The sequence below is a fragment of the Pagrus pagrus genome, assembly GCF_965226575.1.
Source record: "Pagrus pagrus genome assembly, chromosome: 2".
In the NCBI taxonomy this organism is placed as follows: Eukaryota; Metazoa; Chordata; class Actinopteri; order Spariformes; family Sparidae; genus Pagrus; species Pagrus pagrus.
In genome coordinates this window covers 2,905,051-2,930,769 of record NC_140186.1, presented here as the reverse complement: position 1 = coordinate 2,930,769, position 25,719 = coordinate 2,905,051, and the positions used below count along the sequence as shown (strand labels likewise).

Here is a 25,719-nt window from a genome sequence, read left to right as displayed (position 1 = left end):
AAAGCTGCAACTCTGTTTTACTGTGAAGCTCCAGAAATGTTTTGTGGACTATGAGACTTCACCTGACTTTACATCAGCATGGAGGGAGGAGATGACTTTTCAATGACTTTTGAATTTTTGTTTTTGGGTGAACTTTTCCTTTAATGTATTCTGGAGCTTGTTCTGTGGGCAGTTTTTTCTGCAGTAGCAATAAAAAAAAGCCTAAGAGAGAGTTTCTATTAACTCTCTGCCTCCCAATACAACAGGATTTTCTCTTGTGATCGTTAAATATATATATTTGAAAGTGTTGAAAGTAAACATTACTGTCATTTTTATTTATGTGTCTTGTCTTGTCTACTGTAAAACACCTTTAACCTCATTTTGGGAGGAGCAGTTGCTATAAAGTTTTTAATTTGTTTGTTTTTATTAGTAACAAAAATCCAAACAATTATAAAGGCCGACTCCTGGCTGACAGCTTTTCTTCCTCTGATCCTCGTGAATGAAAGAGAGGAAACCAAAACAGACTGTTTTTACAGATCAGCCGGTCGTCCACTGCAACGTCGACTAACGGCCACCAGGTGGCAGCATTAAACAGTGAATGACTCCAAACTGAGCATGGCTTTAAAAGGGCAACGCCACTGATTTTACACATTGAGCTCAGTTTTGTCCCAAACTCCACTGGTTTCAAAAAGAGGTCAGGTTGTATGTAAGCTTATGAGAAAATGAGCCGACTTCTCACTTGATTCATCACATCAGTAAACAGTTTCTTAATGAGTTTATGGTCTCAATCTGTAGTCTCAAGTCTTCTTCAACGCAGCATGATGTTCATTTTATAAATTATGGTCCCATTAGAGTAAAATAGACGATAAAACAGGGTATGGTTTCGGACGTGGCTCTCTTGTTGGTACCATGGCGTGTCCTCTGGTTCTCAGTCAGATCCCATCAGAATAATCTCCACTGATCCAACTTCTTTCCTTCTCTACAGCTACAATGATAAATCTAATGTGTGTGTTTTTTTTTAACAACAAGTCAAAATTCTCTGATTCCAGCTTCTGAAGTGTGAATATTTTCTGGTTTCTTTTCTCCTCTATGACAGTAAACTGAAAATCTTTACTAACGAGACATTTGAGGACGTCGACTTGAGCTTTGGGAAACACTGATCGACATTTATCACCATTTTCTGACACTTTATAGACCAAACAACTGATCGATTAATTTAGAAAATGATCAACAGACGAATCTACTATGAAATGAGTTGCAGTCTTTGTTTTATATTGTACGGATGAATTGATTGTAAGCTAACAGTTGTTTGTCTTTGCAGGAGTGTCCCCTCGTATGAAGGTGGGCAGTGGACGATCCTCTGGAGTCAGTTCATCAGGACCCTTGCAGTAAGTGACCATCCAATAATCATGGACCTCGCTTGTGTTTTCTGACTTGCCGTTGTGTTTTGCAACCGTCGGCCCCGTAGGTTTAACCTGCAGCTGGTTTTCACATGTTGGTGTTCATTGTCTTCCATGGTGTCCTTCTTGATTCTGCCACTGGGAGGCACCAAAAACTTACATTTTTAAACCCCACACTTTGGGGCTTTAAGGAGGACATTTAATGCATGTTTTGAGGTTTTAATGAGTTTATTTTGTGTCAAAGACTGTACTGTAAATGTGAGCAAAGTTCAAGTCCGGTGAACAAAGACGAGGAGGTGGCCCTTCCAGTGAAGACACATGGGAACAACTGCAGGCCATCTGGGCAATAAACTCAAGGCCAACTGCCTCTTTTGAGTTCACGCTGGTGTTTAATAAGAGATCGAAGCTTCATGAGACGTTCTTTTCTTCTGTGCCTTCAGTCATTTAGTTTCTTTAATAGACTTGTGGGTAAAAATAGCTGCTCGGGCTCTTGTACAGTAAGAATCGGGGGTGTCACTGTATCGGAGGACGAGCTGATAAAAATAGCCTGACTGTTGGCCACAAGTGTTGAGCCAAGGAGGACAGGCTGTCTCGAGAAACCTAAAAAGGTCTCATAAGGCTTTCAGTGTTGGGATTTGCCAGCAAATTATCTCAAAACGTCTTTCAGGCTCTTGGCTGAATGAATATTTGTGAAATCTGAAGGTGAAGTACATTTTATTAATCTTGTTTGAAATCAATCTTCCTGCCAATAATAGGAGGACTGGCACTGTGCCATTTTAATATTGATTCAAGGACTTCAAAACTGAGTTATTGCTGTGTGGGAAACTGTATTTAATTATAGAAATCCAGCCTCTGTAAACATTTATAATTTTCTTTTAAGCTCTCACTAAAAATCTGAAAATAATCCTTAAATTAAATAAATGCAGCGGATGAAACGTACCTCTAAGTAATTCAATAAAATTGCAGGTACGGATGCACACTCCTCATCTCCAAAGTGCAGAATGAGAACAAAATTTGGGGGTAAATGCTATATATAGTCTAAAGTGCAGCCATACATGGGGTGGAAGGGGAACAGCATTCCTCTGGTGAGAGGGTAATATTTTTGTTACCATCAGCAAGTGCTTCCCAAGCGGCATCAGGCTGGTCTGCCACCGCTTTGCGCTGTTTTAATCTCTTGGGGTAAGTCACTTTTCTTCATATTTGCTCACCGGTGAGCTCATTTCATCAAAGAAATGACTTTCACTCAATGATTTTCAGAGTAGGAGGAGAAGGTATCTGCTGTAAAGTGTTGAGATAAGTGAAATGTGTTGCAGTAATGGATGACTGTAGATAATCTGTCTCAGCAGCGGTCTGTTGTAATCTCCCTGAGCGGTGCTTCCTTAACATACCAGGGGCATTAAGAGGTTGCTGACCCTCTTTTCCCAACTTGTGTCAGCCAGGAAGGCTCAGGTAAAAATGTTCTTGTGTTGAAATGATTTAATTATACAAGGGTGGAAGTGTAATTAGTGTGGATTTGACAGCTGGTTTTAGAGAACGAGTCCTTTTCGATTTAAAAAGAGCCGACGCAGTCCGATCGGTCTCATTTCCTGTGTGATGGTTTTAATTAAATAATGTGAGGCCTGTGCACTGAGGCTAATGACTCTATTTCCTTCATTTCTCCAATCATGGAATAGACGGACTGCTGCAAGCTATTCATAGCTGAGCTGTGTGAGGTTGTAAGGTGAAACATTTGAAGTGCTGAGCTCTGGTATATGCAGGAACTGTCCTGAAGCCTCATAAATGCTGCGCTTTCTCTGAGATAAATGTGTTAACGTAATAGTTTTGTATTCTCTTGATATCAGTGTTTTAGCTACTGGAGTTTATTATGGGCCATGTTGAAGCTTCTCTTAAATTCATGACACCTTGCAAAATCCCATAGCTGTACTGCAAATACCTTTTAAGCTTGTTTTCTCAGCCTCACCAGTCGCTAACTTTTCACTGGATTGTGTTGAAATTCGTCCTGAACATCCAAGAGACACTCAGGATTGTTTACAACGTGGGAAAATCTGCAGTCAAAATAACTCAAAAAGTAGGTTTTTCAGCTCTGATGCTATATTTAGTGACATCTGTGGCACTCATTTTTTTTAATGCAGGACCGAATAACTTTCTAGATGTGACAGAACGACATTAATACGACACAAAATCAACATTTGTTTGCAAGAAAGTGAAAACTAGTGGAGATATGATTTTTTTTTTTAATGACTTGTTATTAATTTGATCACTATAAACATTCAGCAACAACTATTAACTATTTAAATGAATGCACATTACTGCTTAGTTTCCTTGGAGACTCGTAGATGTTCAGGACAAATTTCAACCCAGTCCAGTGAAAAATAAGCGATTGGTGAGGCGTCGAATAAAGAATCGAGTATTTGCAGTACAGCTGTAGGATTGTGCCCGGAAAAGTTCTGGATTTTGGGTGAGTTGGCACCGAATGACCCTTATGTATAGTATAAAGATAACTACTTAAAATATTTCTTAAGAAGAGTCAGGACTGCGCTGAGGTTTGACTGCAACAAAGACGCACAGGTGATGCTGCATACTGTACATTTAAAAGATGATCGGGGGCCTCATTTGTAAGAATGTTCTCAGATTTATACTTGAACTCAGTCATAAGATCATTTCTGATGCTTGTGTTAAATTCATAAAAGATCATAAGCATGGGATTTATGGCACCTGACTTGTTTAATCTGGAATAGCCACGGACAAACGTACAAACGTATTATTCAGTGAACTAAATTGTGGGTTAGCAAACAAAACCAAACACGAAGCTTTGGGAGTTTGTTGCCGCTGCATATTGTTCATGAAGCTCAAACAAACTTCACCCCAGGCTTGCATCCCAAACTGCAATGCCCGTCCAAAACCAGCAGGGGAAACACTTCAGTCAAGTCCGGGCTTTGCTTCGAGATGAGATCATTTCCAGGTCACAGTAAGCGTTCATGAATAAGTATTTATACGTGGTTGCCTGCTTAAGTCATACTTAAAGTTGATCCTAAGTCTGTTTTATATCTGAGGCCCCCGGACAGATGTGCATCACAGAGACTTCGCAGTGGCTGCAGTGACAATAAAGACACAGACAGGCTTGTGCTGACATTGTTATCATGGTTAACACATGTTTGGTCTCCCCTCCCCCTGGTGCCCTCAGCCAGGTCTCCTTGAAGTGTTCCAGTCATGGCTTCCAAAGTCATACCTTGGTATAAGAGGAAGCATGGGAGCCAAGTCAAAAGTGATTATGCTTATCAACACACTAAATATGTTGTCCATCAGCAGACACAAAGGTACGGAGGTGGAAATCACCTGCTACTTTGAAAAGCACAGCTGCTGCTGCTTCGCCAGGTAGAGAAATAGATCCAGCCATCGAACTGCTGCTGAGGGGGGGTTTTTCACTTTTCCTTCATCTGCTTCCTAACTTGGCTGCTCATTTGTCATTTGTTTTAATATACAAGTCAGCCCGTTACAAAAGGATGAAGACTGCAACAGTTCATCTCTCGTTGGAGTTATTAAGACCATGTAGATCCACGTTCAGATTGATTTATGAGTTCGGAGCGAAGCTAAACTCCAAACTGTCTCCTTCACAGAGCAGTCGGACTCGTCAAACTCTTTTGCTTTTTTACCTTTATCCCTGTTCAGTTTACATCATCCCAGACTAGAGCTTTTGTTAAATATTTATTACCTTTATTTAAAGCAGAAAAAGACAACTTTTTAACTTTTTAACAAACACAGCGTTAGCAACATGGCTACCACTAGCAGCCTGGCTACTGTCAAAGACAAAAAAAACAACTGTAAGAACCCCAATTTGACCTAGAAACCCTGATCTCAGTGCTAACAGCCAGTTGGTTTAATAAGTAGGCCGGGTTTGTTACTTAGAATACCAGTTTTGAATCGTCTTGATAAGGTGCTGAGAGGAAACACATATCAGCGGGGGAACAGACTTTGACACAACACCGGAGTGCTCTCCATTGAGTGAATGCCCGTCTGTTCACTTTTGTTTTACCACAATTCGACCTCAATCTTTCTGGGAAATATCCAGCCCGGTGGGAGACTGAATAACTTTTGGGTTGAAAGGAGCCATCTATACGCAGATGATGTCATTTTTTCCATTACATTGTGCAGTCAGTGTTTACTTCAGAATGATTTGGAGAAAGTTGTCTGTTACCAGTATAAACTGCAGCCATGATCATTGCTACAGATAATGCTAATGCTAATGCTAATGTTACTCTGCAGCTTCCGCCAACAGTTTTTGGCCTGTTTTCTTACTCAGGTCATTAGAGACGTGTGTGTATTTTACTAGATTGCTGTAGTGAGCTTTTAAAAAGTATTGCTCCCAACCTGGCTCTTAGTCCAGCTCTGCTCTGCAACGTAGTCACACTGAACTTGATCCAGAAGTTGAAGGCTGTGCTAACCTCAAAAACTGTCTGATCACCGGGTCATCCTGTAGAAAGCTGCCATGCTGTCATGTAGCCTCTGCCTTATGCCAGAGGCTGTGTGCCACTCCTCTGAGCCTGGCCTACATCTGAGACCAGTGGTCACAGCTGTAGATATCAGGACTGATCAAGTTTCTCAGATGTTTTCCATGAGAGTGATTGGAAAAGTTTGTTGTTTTTGATATGGTTGGATCAACCATGTAATGTAGTTTTTAGATTAAATCTCTGTCTCTGTTGCTTGAGTCTGTATCAGCTGTCAGTACGGGGAATTCTGCATCAGTTGAAGGTGTTTGGCTGACCTTTATTAAATTTAATTAAAGCATTTGTAAAGCAAATAAGTTCATTTAATAAGAGTAGGTTTTTCAGGATACTTTACAGATAGGTTAGGATTGCATTATATTGGCAATACAAAGGAGATAAATCTTCCTCCAAGAACAGATACAGAGACGGAAACACAAATATAGTCTAGAAGTTTAATATGGATTGACACCACATTCGAAAGACGATTAAAACACTGCAGTCGGCAGTTTGTTTGATATTACTTCCAAATCAAAAATAAACCTTCGGTGGATCATGACCGATTTTAGCTCAGCGACTGCTTCTGCAAGGCTAATACCTGAAAATGTCCATTACTTTGATTCCTGTTTTATAACGATGGTCCTCCTCCTGACAGGAAATCTAGCTCTACATCGGTGAGCCAGGTACAGGCCCAGGCCACAGAGGCTATGGCGGAACCAGCGTACACCATACCGGTGTTCCGGCAGAGGTGAGTTCCCATTGGCTGCTGTCATATGTCAGGCTATTTTAAGTGTAAGGTAATACTGAACTACAGCCTCTACTAGCTGACCTCAGTCAAGACAGCACATTTCTTCCATCTTACTAGTTGTTCACTTTTCAGTTAGGATCATTTTGAATTGACAAGTGCTGATTGTCGTATTAGTGAGTCAGCAGTCAGTCACTCTGTTAAATTAAATCTGCTGGGCTGATAGAAACAGTTTATCAGTGATCAATGAACTCTACTGTTGCTTGAATCAAATTTTAAATAGTTACTTCTTAATTCTTAGTGTCTTAATGTTTCAGGACTTATTCAGTGTAAAGTCTGTATAAGATAAAGTAAATGTTTACCTCATGTTGACACTAAAATGAATAATCGTATGTATGTAGTTAGTACGTAGATGAGCAGATCAATTGAAGTTGTATGTTGGTAGAAGGGTTATTATAGTTTATAGAGCCAAACCGAGTTTTTGGGGCCCATGTCGATGCAGGGAGTAAGCAAATTTCAGTATATTTCGATATATAACTAGCTAAAATTATATTGTGCATTTACAATACTAAAATAAAATAAAAAACATATAGTAAGGAATGTCTTTAGTTTAAGTCTTTGTCAGTTTGCTCAAATTTGTCAACATAACAAGCATCAGGAGGCATTTGTGCATATGTTAATTGGGACTAGGGTGTAAACATGACCGTGAAAAATTGCCTTCACAAAGTCCTGTGTTTGTATTGTAATACATACTCAGAACTTTTTAATAAACTTCTACTCCCCACATCACAATAAAAAAAACGTAAACTAATGAAAGTAATATAAACTAAACTAAACTAAAGCTTAACATTTTTAAACAAGAACAACTAAATGAAACTGAACTGAACTGAAAACAAAGTAAAAGTGAAAAAGTACTACTATAATAACTCTGGTTGGTAGGACTGCTGAGGAGACCGAGGAGTACCAGAGAGTGTCTACGAATGTTGGGAAAGGACTGGCTGTTATTCAGGAGGAGCTCAGCAGGATGAGGATAACCACCAAGGCCAGAGTGGACAGCCTTAATATCCAGAGAGAGGTAAGGAGCCACTCGAAAGACCTTTTATCAGGAACGTTGTTGTGGTATTCAATTACGTTGTCTTGGCATTTTTGATTTGTTAAGTATCAGTACCTGCAAAAATAACAGTTAGATTTGATCGTGTCATCTATAAAAGTCATTGTTCAACCATTTTGAGTACAGTATTTCAGCAGATTGATGTCAGTAAGTGATCAAATCAAATCACTTTGTAATTATCAAAAATTTCACAGCACACATACGCTGATGATACTCAACTCTACATTTATGTTTTACACAGCACTTGCTCATCTTGATACACTGCATATGAAAATATCTGAAAATTGAGATGTACTGTTTTGGCTGCTAATGCATACCAAACAAATATCAATGTCAATGTGTCATAGAGTTGAAATCAGGATACATAATGAGAGCACTTGATACAGCTGCCTTACAGTAGGATACAGTGGATCTTCCACATGTTTGTTGGATGAGTTAGTGCACCATTATCTGTATCTGTATCCATACTGTGAATGGGTGGGGCTTGTAATGGAAGTGGGTGGGACCAATTGGAAGTTAAGCCTTAAATTGATATGGGTTGATCAGGAGTTGCTGTATTTATTATTCATTAGAAAACTAAATACAGAATCGCCTCAGAATTCAGCATTTTTATAAACTTGAAGTAAACTACAGTACATGTACTACTATGAGTACAGATTTTGACAGATAATACTTGTACAAATAAAAAGTACATAATCTGTAGCGGATATTAGTTTCAGCTGAGCACTCGATTAACCCTACTAATACCAATATATTAATTGTGAATGAACGGTGCTTATAAACATCAGTGTGTCCTCGTGCTGCAGTAAGAAGACAGACAGATGAAGCTCTGTCGACTGCAGGTCTAGCTGCTGCTTCACCTCTTTAATCCTTCTGGTCCGGGCAGATTTCAGATTTGTTGATAGTGATGTCAGCTGGGAAATGTTGATGATGACAACATGTTGGCAGAGAAGAGTTTATAATGACACAGAAACAGGTGGTCTGTGTATTTACCATGCACGATACACACCCTTAAAGGTTAAAAGCAGCAATTTAGACGCAGTCCATGTTTAATTTCAAAGTACAGAGCAACCCAACCCAATCACCAGAATTAATGTTGGCAATGTAAGTTTCTGCAAACCCCAAATTTCTTTAGGTTTAATTTTATATTTCATCTTGTGACAATGCTGTGCTCATGTTCTAGTTAGGTTTAGGCACAAAAACGACTTGGTAAGGGTGAGGGGAGGATCTTTATCTGCCTTAAAATTCCTGATTTGATCACCACAAACACAACTGGACATTGTCATGCTTACAAATGTTGATAAACTGTGGTCCCACGTCAGAAATATCCAGAGGTTTCACACTTACAGATGTTGAAACGCAGTCTCAAACTCTCCTGTAATTCCACCACCATCCCCTCCACCTCTCGATGTGAAATTCAGGTCATGCACATGTAATGTGAACGTGAAGTGACACATTTTTATAGAAATATCAGTATGGTACGTAGCCTATAATATGTACAAAATGTCAAAGCGTCCGCATTTAACTGGTATCTACACCTTAGAAAAATGATGAAGCACAGACTCAGTGTAGTGTCACTGTCTGTTTACTTGTGCACACTGTACTGTACAATCTCTTGATTCATTTTAATTTCTCCAGGTTAAGGACATGATGGCGAAGAGGCCAGAGTATTTGGATGACATCCCCAAGATGCCGGACTTCCTGGTTGCCCTGCGACCCCACACCGTGTGGGAGAAGATGCCTGTCAAACTGTTCTGCACTGTGCAGGGAAACCCAAGGCCCATCGTCAAATGGTAAATGGCATATCCGGTTCTCACAGGAGAGGGTTTTAGATTTGACCTCAGTCACCACATTTAAATGTAAAGTATGGACTATTTAAGCCCTCAGTATCCGAGTCTTATCATGAAGTAGTTACACGCAGTTCGTAAGAGCTGTAGTTGATGTTTCACCAAACAACAATCTTTTCATTTTAAAAATAGTATTAAAGATATGTTGTGTCTTTCAAAAACAATGCTAGCACTAGCCATATCAGCATCTGTAGACTCAAAGCATTTGTCCACAGGGGCCGCCAGAATCAACCAAAGATGAAAGTTACATCTAGTTAAGCTGTTTTGTATCATGCTGGGAAGAAATACAGCATTGATCTTTTGATCTATCCCAAAAAAAAAGTTGTTAGCATTCCTTTAATCCCTTTGATACCAGTCTACAGTGTTTAGCATACCTCCGAGTAGCCATCACCTCGTAAATATCTGCTGCTATTTAAGTACACGATTTCAGTTTATTGTTGGGTGGACCATCAGAGAGTCATGTGTCCACATAAACATACTGATTTAAAGTGAGAGCCTGTAGGTGTGAACAGATCATTGACTCCTGACTGTTTGCAGGTATAAAGGAGGCGTGCCAGTCGACCCCCTGAGCGCCCCAGGAAAGTACAAGATTGAAAACAAGTATGGAGTCCACAGTTTGATCATTAGCAGGTACGACACCAACGCAACTCTGCAGTGTTTAAAGCATATACCCTGAAACATCACACATACAGGTAGCAGTCGTTTGAACAGTATAGAGGACGACTACAAATTAGTCCAGTCCAGAGTCCAGTCTTTTAAAAGTGTTGACAACCAGCCCCAGTTTTGTGATAACATCATTTTTTTTGCAATTTGTTTTGTTAATATTAAGTAATACTATTGTTTTGAATTGTTTTGAAAGAGTTAAGGCTTTGACATTTTTGCTTACCTGTTTAAAATTACAGAAGAAACCACTGATATTATCACGGTTGGGAATGAAAGGAGCGTCCTCGAAAGGCTCAGTCGATCACAAGAGAGGATGGGGCGAGGTTCAACACTTTGTCAAACACTTGATTATATAAAGGATATTACTACTTTGGTTTAGGAACACTTTATACAAACACAGTTCCTTTATAAATTATTGCACAACCTTTTTTGGAATCAGGATTGTGCATCAAAAATATATTGGACCTTGAAATATGTAAAATATAAAGGAACCTGTCGTACAAGAGGGAAAGCAAAAGAGCAGAAGGGATTAAATAATCTCCTCTGTGATTTTTTTTACCTTTAACGGTTCATATTTTAGCGTTCTACCTTCACTTTTGGCATCTAAAATTAAAAGATGAGCAGCTAGAAAGCAGAGGGAAGTTAGATTGAGGGCTCAGCCTGTTGGGCCGTTCGTCATCTTCAAGACTCCTCAGCTGTTCGTGTCGAAGTGCTGACATTTGCGTCATTCGAGCCATGAATTCCTCCCACTGCTCCCCCCCTCGCTCGCTCCCTCTCTTTCTCTTGGAGGCATTGAATATCTCCGGTTGTCCGTCATTGCGTTACAGGGTCAGTGAGGAGACGTGTCGTTTGGGTCCCAAACTTTGTAAAAAGAAGTAAAATAATTTTCTCCTTCACAGTGAAAAGCTCGAACAGAAGGACAAACAGTTTATGTTCCCCCCCAACAGCTGAGAATATGGATCGTCTTTTAAAATAGTTGCGTCCAGGGTGAAGGTCACATTTCTTCCTTCTATTCTCACCCTCAGACTCCTCTTCAGTCGCTGTCACACGGCGCCACTGCCCTTCTTTTCATTGCCCTCCCAACATGTGAGATTACTTTTCAAAAGAGGCAGGACATGATGTCTTGTGCCTGATTCAGATATTGACTTCAGAAGTTCACAGCTGACCTTGAGGAGCCACCGACGTGTTGTTGAGGAAAGAAAGAGCTTAGCTGCTCCGTGTGCTCGCGTTCGGCTCCGTGTTTTAGCTGCCAAGACTTTAAGATGGGCTCAATTTTCAGCTCGTTGTTTCCTCTCTGCTCAAATCCTTTCTGACTGTCGAGTTAAGTGTGGATGTGCTACCGATTCTTATAGCAGAATATCTCAAGAGAGAAAGTCAGAATCAGACTTTATACAGTACGATATAAACCACAGCAGTCAATAAACTATATTATATTATGTACACAGAAAATATATATATTTAAAAAAGACAGGACAACACATAATGATAATGTTTTAAGAAACACATAATACAAATAAAAGGCCAGTATTTTTAAGCGAGCATGAGCAGGTTACTGGATTTAAACCTGACTTACAAATAGGATATAAATGTTAAATGTGTATTTTTAAGGAAAATAAGGTCCCCAGAACTCTGTTTGAAGCTAGAAAGGTGGCAGGGTCCGCCACATATAAACAAAGTAAAACAGGTCAGTCACGAAAACAAAGAGAGTTTGTTTATCTAGTTTGTTGAGGCAGTAAATCTCTAAGATCTAAGATCTTCCACAAAACTACAGACTGCTCCTTTAATTGGGTTAAGAAAAGAAATCCATATGTTATAAAATGGAGCCTTGTGATGAGTATTGTATAAATACTCTGCATACACTTGATTAAAGCACGTTCTGACATGTTTGTCTGGTGTTGCAGGTGTGTTGTGAGTGATACCGCTGAGTACAGCGCTGTGGCCACCAACCAGCACGGCACGGCTACCAGCAAGGCAACAGTAGCAGTGAAGAGTAAGTCATCGCTTATTCTGGCTCCGTACCGTTCAGACGTTATCCACTTCTGTGTTTCTCTCTGTAACGTGACTTTCTTTTCTTCACAGGAGCGTCAGGAGCCGGAGAGCTCTGCCATCTTGGTTTAGGTGAGGAGGGAGCGAGCAGTAGCTGAAGATGTAGCTGGAGGAGGCGGGGGGGGGGGGGGGGGGGGGTTGTTTTTAATTTTTTGTTTGGAGTCAGGCCCAGACACAATCACTACAAGAACACGGGATCAGCTGGCTACAAATAGCAAGTCTGGTCACATGTGAGAGGCCTGATACGCAGTGGAAACTATTGTAAGAAGCTGTTGTCCAGAAACAAGCTGAAAACAAGAGGATCTTCTGCTTAAAGGAAACAGCTGATGATCTAATGGAGCATTCACATACTTTTCTTAATGTGTTCAGGGAAGAAAATCATTAAGCAATCAAGCAAATCAGTCCTCCCACTATTAATATATCATGAGGAAGTCTCTGTGCTCCAAACAAAATGCAAAAACACATTCGAGAGATTGATTGCGAGTCCAGATTTCGTTAAAATTGGATGAGCAGCAACATGTTGCTCTCCTTAAACCAGTCAGTGACATTTAAAAACTGGCAGCACGTGCTGACTGAACACATCAGTGCTTTAATTTTCTCAAAACAACAACAACATTTTTGCACATTATGAGGTTTAGTTACAGAAGTGGACAGATGTGAAGCGTTTTTGTTTCTTGATAAAGTACGGAGGACGACACATTGGTTATATAGTTAATAGACGTGATATCCAGTTCGCTGCATTCTTTTGTTTCCTCAGTTAATATCAACTGTTATTGATTATTAAGTGATGCTTCACTTCTTCAGTGCCTCATCTGACTGAGATCCATCCCAGTAAGCTGGAGGTCAGCCTGCTCGACCGGTTCCGGGTGTCCTTTGGTGTGGAGGGCAGCTCCATCAGTCTGGTGTGCAGCATGGTGGTCGTCCCCGACCTCCCCAACGTGCCGCCAATCGTCCAGTGGTACAGAGACGGTGAGACGTGTTATTGTACAGATCAGTTCATTTATTCTTTCATTCAGCCGGTTGTGTTTGTTCACTCTTCGCTGTCTCTTCCATCTCGTCCGACAGATAAACTGCTGAAAGCCGGTAAGCTGGCTGAGATGTCTGTGGGTGGAGGAGCGGCCCGTCTGACGCTGCCTCACCTGGCGAAGGACGACGAGGGTCTCTACACCCTCCGCATCTTCACAAAGGAGGGCACCGCCGAGCACAGCGCCTACCTGTTTGTTTCAGGTACGCCTCTCTGCATCATGGAGCAACAAACAGACAGTCACCACAGCTGAGGAAAGAAGAAGACATTCATTGATTGATGAAAATGCTGAAAGTGCTGAAACACCAAATACAGACAGAAGAAAGATGAAACTGAGTCTGTTGCTAAAAATGTGCATCACCGAGACAAAGTGACATTATCAGAGACGAGCTCGAACCCTCACACAGAAAATGATCTTATTATAATGTAAATGATTTAAACAGTGTCTGTGTCGACTGTCAATGAATGGATAAACTGGTCTGATCTGAATATTAATCTTATTTTTCAACACAGGTTTTAAGGTTTTAGGACTCGAGCCAAAATCTGAGCCCATTACAAATGTCACATCGGTTGTACACGACATGTAACAGGCTCGTTAACTCAGATAAAGTTCACTCAGTTCTCACCAGACCTGCTCTCAGAATCTGCCTCGACACGACAAAACGAGGGATTATTTTCTTTATAGCTGGTGTGCAAACCATTAATTAGTGAGACCTTCAGTCAGGATGTCTGCAGTTCCCATGATGAGAGGCCTCATCTGAGTTTTCATTCAGATTAAAGGGAGGGTTTTTAATTATTATTATATGGACTCAAACAGGCAATTAATTACTAATTGTAATGCTCTTATTATCCTAAAAGAAAACAACATACAGCACAATAAATAGAGGATGTCACGTTCATAATTCATTTCCTTTTTCCTTTAATCATTTTTAAAGCTGCATCGAGTAAATCTTTATGTTTATAATTCATTATCGGTCTCATCTTTCTACCTGTGTCCCTCTTGCTTTTCCCTTCCCATCGTACGTTCTCCAGACGCCGCCCCCTCTGCTCCGGGCGCCCCCGGTGCACCAATGAGCGTGAAGGCGTACGACATCAACGCTGACTACGTGCTGGTTGCCTGGAAACCCCCAAACACCGTCAATGAGGCGGCGATCACCGGATACTTTGTGGATCGGTCAGTTTCTTTTTATAGCAGAGTTGGCACATTGACGTGAATACAGTCACACTGCACTGAAGTCGATGCCGAGGAAATCATTAAAGGAGACACTTTATCAGGTGTTTTCATCTCAGATTTGTTTTTTATTTCACCTTTGTGGCCAAAGACAAACAATTAATGCAGCTTTTACTAAGAAACATTAAGTTTAATGTCTTTAATTCACCTATAGATGTTTTCAATCACTTTTCTTATTGTAGATTTATTAAATTCTGGTGACTTTTATGTTTTTACTGCAGCAAATGTAAAAACAAGCTTCAGAATATTTAGTAAATGTTTCTTGCTGGTGATGTCGTACCACTGATGTCATTTCCTGGTCCCGGTGTGTAGGTGTGAATCTGGCAGTGACACCTGGGTCCAGTGCAACGACGCCCCGGTGAAGGTTTGTAAATACCCGGCGCACGGCCTGAAAGTGGGCCGCTCCTACCACTTCCGTGTCCGCGCCGTGAACAGCGCCGGCATCAGCAGGCCGTCCCGCAAGTCCGACAAAGTGACCGCCCTCGACGCCGCCGAGAGCCAGAGGCTGCAAGGTACTGAGGAAGGTAAATACAAAACACGAACCGGCGGGACACGACTGTTTTCTGACGGGTCTGCTGTTGTCGTTTCCTGCAACAGTGATTAAAATCGAAGGGAAATACGACATAGTGATCAAGGATGATGACCTGGAGGGTACGGTAGTATACAAGGACCGATCCGGTTCAGTCATTTTCTTTTAATCCTTCAAACCACCCGACCACTCACAGTAACACTAACACCTGTCCTGTTGTCCAAACTTCACCATAATAACACATTCAGTATCTTCAGTCTTAAAAACATCTCTGCGTTGATAATAATATCACTGACAATGAATCAGTCGTCCGGAGGGTGGTGTGCAAGAGGCTCAGGAGAGAGGAGCGTCCACACGATCAGTCACTGGTGTTGTAGGATCTAGGGCGGGCGTAGACGCTCTGAAGAGCTGTCATTAAAATGGCTGCCATCTCAGGATCTCCGGTGTAGAGGGATAATGGAGTCTGCTGTGAAATGAGAGGATTTTTTCGCATCTGCGATCGCAGTTTGTTTTTGTTTTTTTTTTCATTTTCTTGTTGGACGTCCCGCGGGCGAGCCGCTGAGTTTTTCTTCTGAGCAATCACATGTTTTGTCGACCCCAGATAATCACTGGGACCCATGAATGTGGAGTCATCGTATGTCTACAACTTGCTGTTTAATAGATACTGAACTTTCTGGATTTAAGATGGATGGCATTCAATCCGCTGAGGACAAAGGCTTGATCTCGTAATGTAAACAACAGTGGAAACAAATAGTTCATATATCTGCCCCTACAAACCTACAAAAACATCACACTCGTCTACATTTTAAGAGTTGAAAATAGCTACACAGAACAAATAATTTCCCCTTCTCCTCCTTTAATAACCGTTGTGGTGCCTTCTTTGATCTAACTCCATCTTTTCTACTCCTTGACTGATTTTTAATTAAACCACTTAGTGTTTTCTTCCTCCTTTAAAACGTGTGCCGTGTACTCCCTTTACTTTCAATCAAACCTTTAACACAAAAACTAATTTAAACACTAAAATAAATATGTGAACGCGTTGGTATAATTTTAACTTGAGGCTGCTGTCGAAGTCCCACATTTTACTGTAATATTCACAACTACTGCCACACCTCAGGAACTTCATTAAAGACATTTAAACCTCTGTATCAGGATTTATTCATATGAAGGGACCCTTCATAAAAAGCTGAAACATGATACTGGTGTTGTCTTTGTTCCCTCCAGCACCTCGTCAGTTTTACGAAGATAAAAGATGAGATTGAAAAATGATGATTAAAAACACAACACTTAGTTAATGAAACACACAGTGTGGGACTTCTGCAGCAGCTGCTGCTGTGAGTACTTTAGGCCTCAACACCGTTCACTCCCAATCCAGGCTACGTAACGATCCCGGGGGAGCCCACCGATGTGCACGCATCCGAGATTTTCAAATCGTACGTCGTGCTGAGCTGGAACCCTCCCAGCCCCCGCGGACGAGCTCCGCTGTGGTACGTCATCGAGAAGGTGTGTGTCGCTCCACCGTTAGCCATCTATTTCCATCAGTGTAGCCCAGTGTTCAGCTCTGTACTGTCGTGGGAAGCTAAAGAAGACATTAACCTCCTAAACTCAGGATTTTAAGTTAGATGTTCATTTTGGATGAAACTCATTTTACCCCTGAAATCATCCTGATACGTTGAACTTTCCGAGATCCTCATTAGAGAAGCGTCTGTGCTTCACAACATGAGTATGTAAAGATGGATTAACTCATAAGTCCGTCAGTTTAAGAGGTTACATGTGTTTTTTATGCTTATGTAATAAATATGAAAGCATTAAAAGCTCACCATGTGTCACTTGTACTGTTGGGGCTCCACTTTGTTTACAAAAATCTAAATATGGCCAAAACAAATCAATATGAAGGTCTCAGGAACATACGCTAGAAATGTAGATATTAAGGTAGATATAAAAACAATATTGGAAAGGATTTATGACTAACTGACTAAGATATGCAAACATTTTAGGAACTGTGTGGCGTTGTAGCCAATATTTCAAACGAGAGGAAGAAGTTATAAAAATGGCGGATCTGGAAAGTGGAGGTGCGTGAGAGACTGGTTTGACTCTGAGCGGCGCCCTCTAGGGGTTGTATTGCTCAACATTAATGCCAACATGAAGTATTTTCATACGTAAAGGAAGCATAATGCATCATTGTTGTATTTATTGTTATTTATAATAATTCTTGTCTCTTGTCTTCACCTCTTCTGTCCATTTGTTCATCTTTTCCTCTTTAAGGAAATCGTTGTCATATCTGTACGACTCTTTAATAACAATACTGTTCAATAATTTGTATACGCCTCAAAAATCAAGTCTCTTTTGGAAACATGACGATGATCACACCTTTAAATAACAATAATGATTATAATAACAGTAATAACCTTTATTTTTATAGCGCCTTTCAAAACCACAGTTACACGATGCTTCACAAAATACAACACAGGTGCAACAATCACTAAATTATAGAGAAATAAAACAGAATAAGATGCAAATAGAAAAGTGAATTCAAGAGCAAAAAACAAGAAAGATGAAACATCGAGAGAGAAAGCAAAATATAAAAAAAGCAACAAAAAAAACATTATTAAAAAAATGTGTTTATTCTTGTTTTGGCCAAATTAAACTAAATCGAGCCCCGACGCTGCAGAAACACTCGACCTGTTGGCTCGTCCTTGTGTTGATGCTACATTGATGAGGTTGTGTCGCAGATGGCTGTTCCTTCTCATGTCCTCCCCCCTCCTCCTCCTCCTCCTCCCCGACTCTCCCACAGTGCTTAGCAGGCACTGGAGCATGGCAGCGGATCAACACGGCAGTCAAACTGCACTCCCCTCGTTACCCGGTTTTTGATTTGCAAGACGGGCAAAAGTACCAGTTCAGAGTGTATTCGGTCAACTTGTACGGGTCCAGCGAGGCCTCGGCGCCGTCTGAGCCCATCGAAAAGGTCGATGAGGACGGTAAGGGGCCGGGAAGTGTTTCATATGTGCAGCAGAGTACACACAAAGATTAACACACACATCTAATGAGCCAGAAAATCACATTTTGGACAAATACTCATTATGTGTGTATGTTCCAGGTACTGAGGTGTCGATCGGTACGTATGTTCAGATTAATGCTGTTTCATCACAGTTCACTCTTCCACTGTGTGATCTCACCACGTGTGTGACCGGCAGAGCACTCAGGAAATATAATATAAATATACACTTGTTTTTTGTATTGTGATCTATTTAATCTAAAGAACCAGAACTTTTTCCAAAATGTTTCACTGAAGCGTCTCGACCTCGAGGTTTTACAATAAAAACATGCTCAGATTCTCCTTAATCTTCACTTCACTTCCCTCCAACACGACTTCACATTGTTGTTGTGTTATTTCAGTCCAGGCACCAAAACCAGTTTCACACCTTTAACTCACTTTGTGTTTTTGTTCGCACAATGACGGCTCACCTTTCAATGAAAACACACCAGGACACACCTTTCAGTTCTGCATGTTTTATATAAGTGGCACTCGTTCTATAATCTACAGCGCAGCTATCAGGAATATTTACAGATAATTATCAGGACTTCTGTTACTGGATCAGTACATTGCTTTTTTCAGAAAGTGTTGATTGGTAGAGGTGTTTGTGTGTTCTTATTTTTAAATTGGATCGGGTTGAAATTTGTCCAAGAAACCCTAAAAAATAATTTACAACATGTATTTATTTTAATAGTTTCTGCAGAATATTTTTACAGTAACCAGATTAAAAACAATAAATCAAGTAAAATAAAAAATGCATTTCTCATCTAGTTTTCACTTTGTTGCAACCGGACTTTGATTCTGTTCAGTATCAGTGCAGTTCTGTCACATCTAGAAGATATTTGGTCCGACATTAATAACTGAGTGTTGCAGATCTTGTGAAGATATTTTGGCTGATATTTTCCCAAGATGGAGTTTTTTTAATTTCCTTGAAACTTCTTACAGGAACGTGTCAATATTTATTGCAGACATATTCAATATTTCCAGATGTTTTATTTCTCCTTTTCTTTTCACCTGCTTTAATGTTACATTCAGTGTTTTTATTCTGTTTACACATCGATGCTGCCGGATTCCCCCAATTATATGTTGAGTGTTGACATTTGTTTCATTGTCCGTCTTAGGTTTGACTCTTAAATGTTGATCCATTTTTTAGCACCTCGTCCACTCTGATATGGATACGTTTTCTAAAAAGAAAAGAAATCATGTCCACACAACCTTCGTTTTGCAAAATATCTCCGTACACACATTACGACAGGCAAGTAAGGTGATGAGAAAGTCTGCGTCACCGATACTTCAAATACCAGAGAGAGTGTGTATGTCACCATTGTTGTTGTTATTTCATCGACACGCTAATTACAGAAAGCAACAATGGCCATGTGGTGTGACATCATCGTTTCCTCAAACGCTCTACACGTACACACAGAAACCAGTTTCTAAAAAAAAACGCTGTTTGCGTGTGAATGTACAGGAAAATGTTTGTTTTGCAAAGTATCCATATAAGTGTGGACGAGGCCTGAATGTAAGGAAAAACACACACCTCTGTAATTAAACCATTACAGTTCATTTGCTTAATAATGATGTAATTACTTGTGTTTAATAATAACTTCCTGTCCTTCGACCAGGCGTCCCCTCTGCTCCCGGTCAGGTCATCGCCACCAGAAACACGAAGTCGTCCGTGTTCGTGCAGTGGGACGCTCCCAAAAGTCCCAAACACCTCATGGGCTACTACATCGACGGCCGCGTGGTCGGAGCCAAGGAGTGGTTCCCCTGCAACCACAAACCCTTCAAACACACCAGGTCAGTAACACTAAACTACATTAATTTATACAGTGAGCAAAACGCAGAATGCTTAAAGGGCCCGTACTGTAGGAAGTGAGATTTACATGTGTTTGTGATTATCAAGCCGGTCCCTGCGCTGAAGACATAAAATGCTCAATCCGCAGATAAACTAATAAATAATAATAATAATGTGTGTGTGTGTGTGTGTGTGTGTGTGTGTGTCAGGTTTGTGGTCCACGGCCTGATCCCGGGGGAAACCTACGCGTTCCGCGTCCAAGCCGTCAACGTCTTCGGCCTCAGTGAAGAGTCTCAGGAGTCGTCTCCCATCGCTGTGGAGCCGGCCCTCGGTGAGAGAGACACCACATTTATCATTAGAGCTGTTTATGTAGCTAAAAACATACTTTAAAATGCAAATAAAGCTCATAGATTCGATGGAAAATGTGACTGTAAACAACTAAAAACGCCTTCAGTGCAGCTCAAAGCTCATTATTCATTACTCTGTCCAGGTAAAGGGGTGGAGTATGGTATGTATGATACAGTTGTCTTAGTTTGTTCCCACCTGACTCACCCACTGCTCCCACTTTGTCCACTTTCACTGTGATTTTTACGTGTTTTAATCACTGAACTGCATATTTCCAATGTCACGAACACAGCTGCAGCCAGAAGGATCACAAATCACTCGTACAATATTACACTGCTGTACAGTCTGCTCAGTCAGCAGGAAATAGTCAGTGAAGTTGGTGCGAGTATCAAAAAAATGTTAAACTCTTAAATATTACCTGTGGTTCAGCGACTCCCAGCGCTGCCTTCGGCATCACCATGCTGAGCAGTGATGGCGCCTCCATCACTGTGGCCTGGAAGAGTCCCAAACACTGCGGCGGCTCCAAGGTCAACGCTTACTACGTCGACAAGCGCAACGCCGACTCTCTGGTGTGGAAGGAGGTCAACCACGAGGCCATCACCGAGAGGATCTGCACCGTGAGTGACGTCACTCACACACACAATTATACAACAAGAAAAGAAACTAACAGATTTGTTTTGGAGACTTCACAGATCAGATTGTAGGTGTGTGAATCGTCTCTCTCTGTTTCTTCAGGTTGACAATCTGACCGAGGGAACATTCTACGAGTTCAAGGTCCAGGCCGGTAACATGGCCGGTGTCGGCGTGCCCTCAGCTCCCAGCGCCCCAATGAAATGTGAAGCTTGGACCATGGACGAGCCGGGTAGGAGAACCATCAGAACATTTGACTTTTTTAATTATATCAAAGACAAACATGAGAAATATTGGAGGTCTTTTGATGCTAGGTGCTGGAAGATGACTACGAAGCAGACTTCTTTTCTCTGTGTTCGTGTTCATGTTTTCATTCGGGCGTACCTTCAGGTCCGGCCTACGACCTGAGCTTCAGTGAGGTCAGAGGTCACTCCCTGGTCGTCCTGTGGAAGGCTCCAGTCTACACCGGAGCGAGCGCGGTCACTGGATATCTTGTGGAAATGGCCAAGAAGGGCTCGTCAGAGTTTGTTAGTCTGAATCAGGAAGCCGTGAGCCACCGTTACCTGCAGGTGAGAGAAGAGATACTGAGGTGGTAACAAACCGGAAGAGTTGTTCTTCAGCAACAGTTTGAATTTGAAAGAGGAAGTTTAAACACTGTAAAGATGTTTCCATGGTTACCTGCAGGTGAGCAGTCTGGAGGAAGGTGAAACCTACGTGTTCAAAGTTCGTGCCGTCAACGCGAGCGGTGTCGGAAAAGCTTCCCAGCTGTCTGAGCCGGTCTGCGCTAAAGCTCTCCCAGGTAACGACTGCTTCCCGTCTGCAGCCACAGCTTCTACACTGACTGATTGATTATATTTAAAATAATAAATAAATGTGCATCCAGCACTGAAATTCATCAGGATATCACAATAAAGTCAAATGAGTTACTTACTGGACGGTCCTGATGTGTCAGCGAGGATGCAGGCAGGAAAACAGGATATAAAGAATATCACATTTCTACAATAACACATCTAATAAAACTATAAAAACATCAATATAAACAGTCATAAACATCATTTAAAAACACACACACGTTCAAAAAACGGTGGAAAATCCTTAAAAGGACATTTGACGTTACTCAGCATCCATTTTTTCAGTTGCTTTTTAAAAAAAAAAAACAGAGATCGGACAGATTTGATTTAGTTTAATTTCACGTGTTATTCTCAGGCACCAAGGAGATTGTGGCTGGCGTGGACGAGGAGACCGGAGACGTCTTCCTGTCTCTGGAGGCCTGTGAGATCTGCGAGACGTCCAAGTTCGTGTGGTCGAAGAACTACAAACCGATCGGCGACTGCCCCAGGGTGTCCATGTCGACAAAGGGCAGAACGTAAGCTCGCTGTTATCATCGAACACGTCTCCGAGGCTGCAGGCGGAGCTCAGCGCTCATTTGGCTTCTTCTTTGCTCACAGACAGAAAGATTGTCTTTAAAATGGTTCTTATAAACACAGCAGAGCAAACTGTGTTTCCCCTCGAGCCTTCGCACGTTTACTGAGCTCACAGTGGGAACTTACTGCTGAAAGACATCACGCTCCTCTGTTTCCTGTTTTCAACACCTTGTTTTCCCCCTTGACCCTCTAAACTCCAGGTTATTATGTTATGGATGTAATGATATTTTAATCATTTCCCAAATGTTTCCTGGAGAGAAGTTTATTATATTGGTACTAATTTTATAAGAATTAGAGACAAAGCTCTGATAATTATATTTAAGTTAGTTCAGATAGTTGATAACTGATGTTCTCTGAAACTTTATTCTTAATATAAGATGAATTATTTGCTCGCTGAGATTATTTGCACCCAATAAAAGACTCTGGATGATGTTGCCTTAAATTTTAAGATGATTCGACTCACTGGACATTTTCTAACTGAACACTGTCTCCACTTAATAACTGACTGTCTTTGTTTTTTTTCAGGAAAACTCTTCGGAAACGATCAATAAATAGAAAAAGAAATGAATAAAAATACATAAAATAAAGCTAAAAACAATGCGACAGTAAAATGCTTTGTGTCAAACTAAACAACTTTGCGACCTGACGTCTTACAAGTGTAGTTTTAACTAGACTGCAGCACAAAAACACAAATCTTTGTAACAAAATTATGACATTTTCGTGAAAATTATACGTTTTTCCAGTTAAGTTCTTACAGAGTTGGTGGCTGTAATTGTTCTGACCTTATTGGACATTTAATAGTTGCTTTATTTGCTCCTCAGCTCCAGACTGACCTTCACCAACCCTGATAAAGACGACCTGGGCAGATACTCTGTGGTGGTCACCGACACAGACGGAGTCTCTGGCAGCCACACTCTGACTGAGGACGGTGAGTTCATGAAAACGCAGCAGATTGTTTGTTGTTCTGGTTTGTTTGTTGCTCATGTTTGTCCTGTTGTGCCCTGCAGCTCTGAACACCATGCTGGAGCTCAGCTACGCCATCAGACATCCAAGTGAGTGTTGTTTTGTAGCAGCAGACCGCAGATATAAGTTAGATTATTTCCTGAGGATCTAATGTTTGTGCGTCTGTTGTCTCGGTGCAGTTATTCCTCTGAAACACGGTCTGAACTACGAGATTCTGGAGAAGGGTCACGTGCGCTTCTGGCTGCAGGCCGTCAAGCTGTCTCCATCCGTATCCTACAGGTTCATCGTGAACGACAAGGAGGTCGCCAGCGGAGAGGTAACACCTTCAGCGTCCATGTACATTAGTGTGGTCGCTTATTAAAGTTGTAGCTGGTTTAAAGTCACATTTAAATCTTTTGTTTGTTGTTGTCACAGTAAAATTCATGAACAGACAGACGCTCAGATTTGAACATGATCTCCTGATGTAATGCAAACACAAATCTTCCTCTCAGGGACACAAGATCAGCCACGACGTGGCCTCAGGAATCATCCAGATGACGGTGGATCATTTCACCAGAGCCAACGAGGGCACGTACACCGTCCAGATCCACGACGGCAAGGCCAAGGCCCAGAGCTCCCTGGTGCTGGTGGGAGACGGTGAGGCTTCTTTCTCCCACTTCTCTCTCTCACAATCTTAGAAAAGGAAAAATATTGAAGCAGAAACAGAAAATGTGGGAATCAAAACAGTCGAATTGAAAGACATTTGTTATCGGCCTGTATCAGCTGTTCATTTTCAGTGTCTTTAAATCATTTGCTGTCCACTTTTATTGATCCTGTTTTTCTGTTTCAGTGTTCAAAGCTGCTCTGAAGGAGGCCGAGTTTCAGAGGAAAGAGCACATCAGGAAACAAGGTACCGACACACACCAACATCTGGAAACACACAAAAGGGCTGAACTGATATTATGTAGTAAACATCATTCATGCACACAAAAGCTCTTAGTTGTACACACTGCTAATCAGACTTAAGAGTGTAATTTCTTACAAAAGAAGCTACAGTATGTTTCAGTCTTGCTGGTTTCAGGGCAGATGCGGCAGTGTTTTGAGGATTTAACTAAATTTGCCAGTTTGGAGACGTGTTAGTGGCTTTTCGCTGTGTTCAACCGGCTTTCTTAAAAACTTGTGATTACTAATAAGAAGGATCTTACAGCCGTGGCAGAGATAAACTCCCTCTGAGTGTTTTTCATGTTTAATTTCATTCATTGTTGCTCTTCATGTTCCTCGTACTGATAACTTCCTGACTCCACGTTGTGATTTCAGGTGCACATTTCTCTGAGTATCTGTATTTCACTGTCACTGAGGACTGCACCGTCATGCTCGCCTGCAAGGTAACCGTTAACATCACTCAGTTTTCTACTCTTCTCATCACTTTGCTTCCCTTTTTCTCTCAGTAAAACGAGTCCTTGTGTTCGTCTTTCAGGTGGCGAATGTGAAGAAGGAGACGACCTTCCACTGGTACAAAGAGGACGACGAGATCGTTCCAGAAACTCCTCCCAATGTGATGTCAGGAGCCTGCGCTCTCCCCATCCCTCAGGTAACGACAGCAGCACCCTCGTCATCTGTGGTGCTGAGGGCTCTGATTGGCTTATACACAAATATTCAATACTTAGCTTCCATATTGTGGCATATCTGAGTGAAACGCTACAGGCAGTCGGAAGTTGGATGCTCGCCTCAAACACTTCTTATAAAAACACAGAATGAACGAGTCAGATCAGATCTTAAAGACACAAGGCGGTGGTGCTCGTACCACTCTTGTCCACAGGGGGCGCCAGAACCAACCAATAGTTAAAGTTCCTTGTAGCACCTTTAAAGCGGCGCCCCCCACAGTGTCACCGTCGTAAACAAAACAGATCCCAGGTCTGTAACAAGTTGTCAGATGAATGGTGCCGACTACAAACAAAACTCATCACGTCATCACAGTATTGTGTTGAAAACAAGTGATAGAGGCACCGTTCATCGTATAACATCACTCTGTTCCATCAAAATGACTCTGAGGCTGTTAGTTTAAGGTGAAAAAAGTTACATAATGTTGCTTTAATCATAATAATGTTTGTTTTTCCAGTTCTCCAGAAAAGATCATGGTGTTTACAAGGCCGTGCTCGGTGACGACAGAGGAAAGGACACGTCTGTGTTTGACATTTCCGGACAAGGTGCGTTTCTTCACTGCTCAGACGGATCAATGACTTTATTCTTATTCTCATAATCAACATGTTATAATGTGTTTTGTGTCTGTCTGTCATTGATTTGCAGTGTTTGACGACATCATCAATGCCATCGCCAAGATTGCTGGTGAGTTTGATCAGCTGATTTATATCATTTTTACACCAAAGTTAAGACTTGTCAGCAGGTTTTTTTTCCCCGTTATGTCACATTTAACATCCAAACGTGCCAGAAAACATGTAACAGTTGGAAACAGCAGTGAGGCCAGTTACCAAA

At 41.3% G+C, this 25,719-nt stretch overlaps 1 protein-coding gene across 2 annotated transcripts in view; it reads left to right on the top strand.

Moving 5' to 3' along the window:
• The first annotated feature begins 1,300 nt into the window (after positions 1–1,300).
• The window catches only part of myom2a (myomesin 2a), a 29,202-nt gene continuing 4,783 nt past the window's right edge, over positions 1,301–25,719 (top strand). Inside the window, exons 1-28 of one of the 2 annotated variants that reach the window (XM_084376949.1) lie at positions 2,459–2,558; positions 4,564–4,696; positions 6,516–6,608; positions 7,545–7,680; positions 9,355–9,509; positions 10,101–10,193; positions 12,128–12,216; positions 12,306–12,344; positions 13,077–13,241; positions 13,338–13,499; positions 14,329–14,470; positions 14,840–15,051; positions 19,713–19,887; positions 20,095–20,216; positions 20,660–20,847; positions 20,966–21,092; positions 21,251–21,429; positions 21,545–21,659; positions 22,067–22,226; positions 23,106–23,212; positions 23,292–23,336; positions 23,427–23,563; positions 23,739–23,883; positions 24,077–24,136; positions 24,544–24,611; positions 24,704–24,817; positions 25,346–25,433; positions 25,534–25,572. In XM_084376949.1, the coding sequence (XP_084233075.1) occupies positions 4,590–4,696; positions 6,516–6,608; positions 7,545–7,680; positions 9,355–9,509; positions 10,101–10,193; positions 12,128–12,216; positions 12,306–12,344; positions 13,077–13,241; positions 13,338–13,499; positions 14,329–14,470; positions 14,840–15,051; positions 19,713–19,887; positions 20,095–20,216; positions 20,660–20,847; positions 20,966–21,092; positions 21,251–21,429; positions 21,545–21,659; positions 22,067–22,226; positions 23,106–23,212; positions 23,292–23,336; positions 23,427–23,563; positions 23,739–23,883; positions 24,077–24,136; positions 24,544–24,611; positions 24,704–24,817; positions 25,346–25,433; positions 25,534–25,572 (3,262 nt within the window). In that variant the 5' untranslated portion in view covers positions 2,459–2,558; positions 4,564–4,589. Of the gene's footprint in view, positions 1,368–2,458; positions 2,559–4,563; positions 4,697–6,515; positions 6,609–7,544; positions 7,681–9,354; positions 9,510–10,100; positions 10,194–12,127; positions 12,217–12,305; positions 12,345–13,076; positions 13,242–13,337; positions 13,500–14,328; positions 14,471–14,839; positions 15,052–19,712; positions 19,888–20,094; positions 20,217–20,659; positions 20,848–20,965; positions 21,093–21,250; positions 21,430–21,544; positions 21,660–22,066; positions 22,227–23,105; positions 23,213–23,291; positions 23,337–23,426; positions 23,564–23,738; positions 23,884–24,076; positions 24,137–24,543; positions 24,612–24,703; positions 24,818–25,345; positions 25,434–25,533; positions 25,573–25,719 lie in introns of those variants that run through there. The other variant, XM_084376950.1, reaches the window with a different exon arrangement.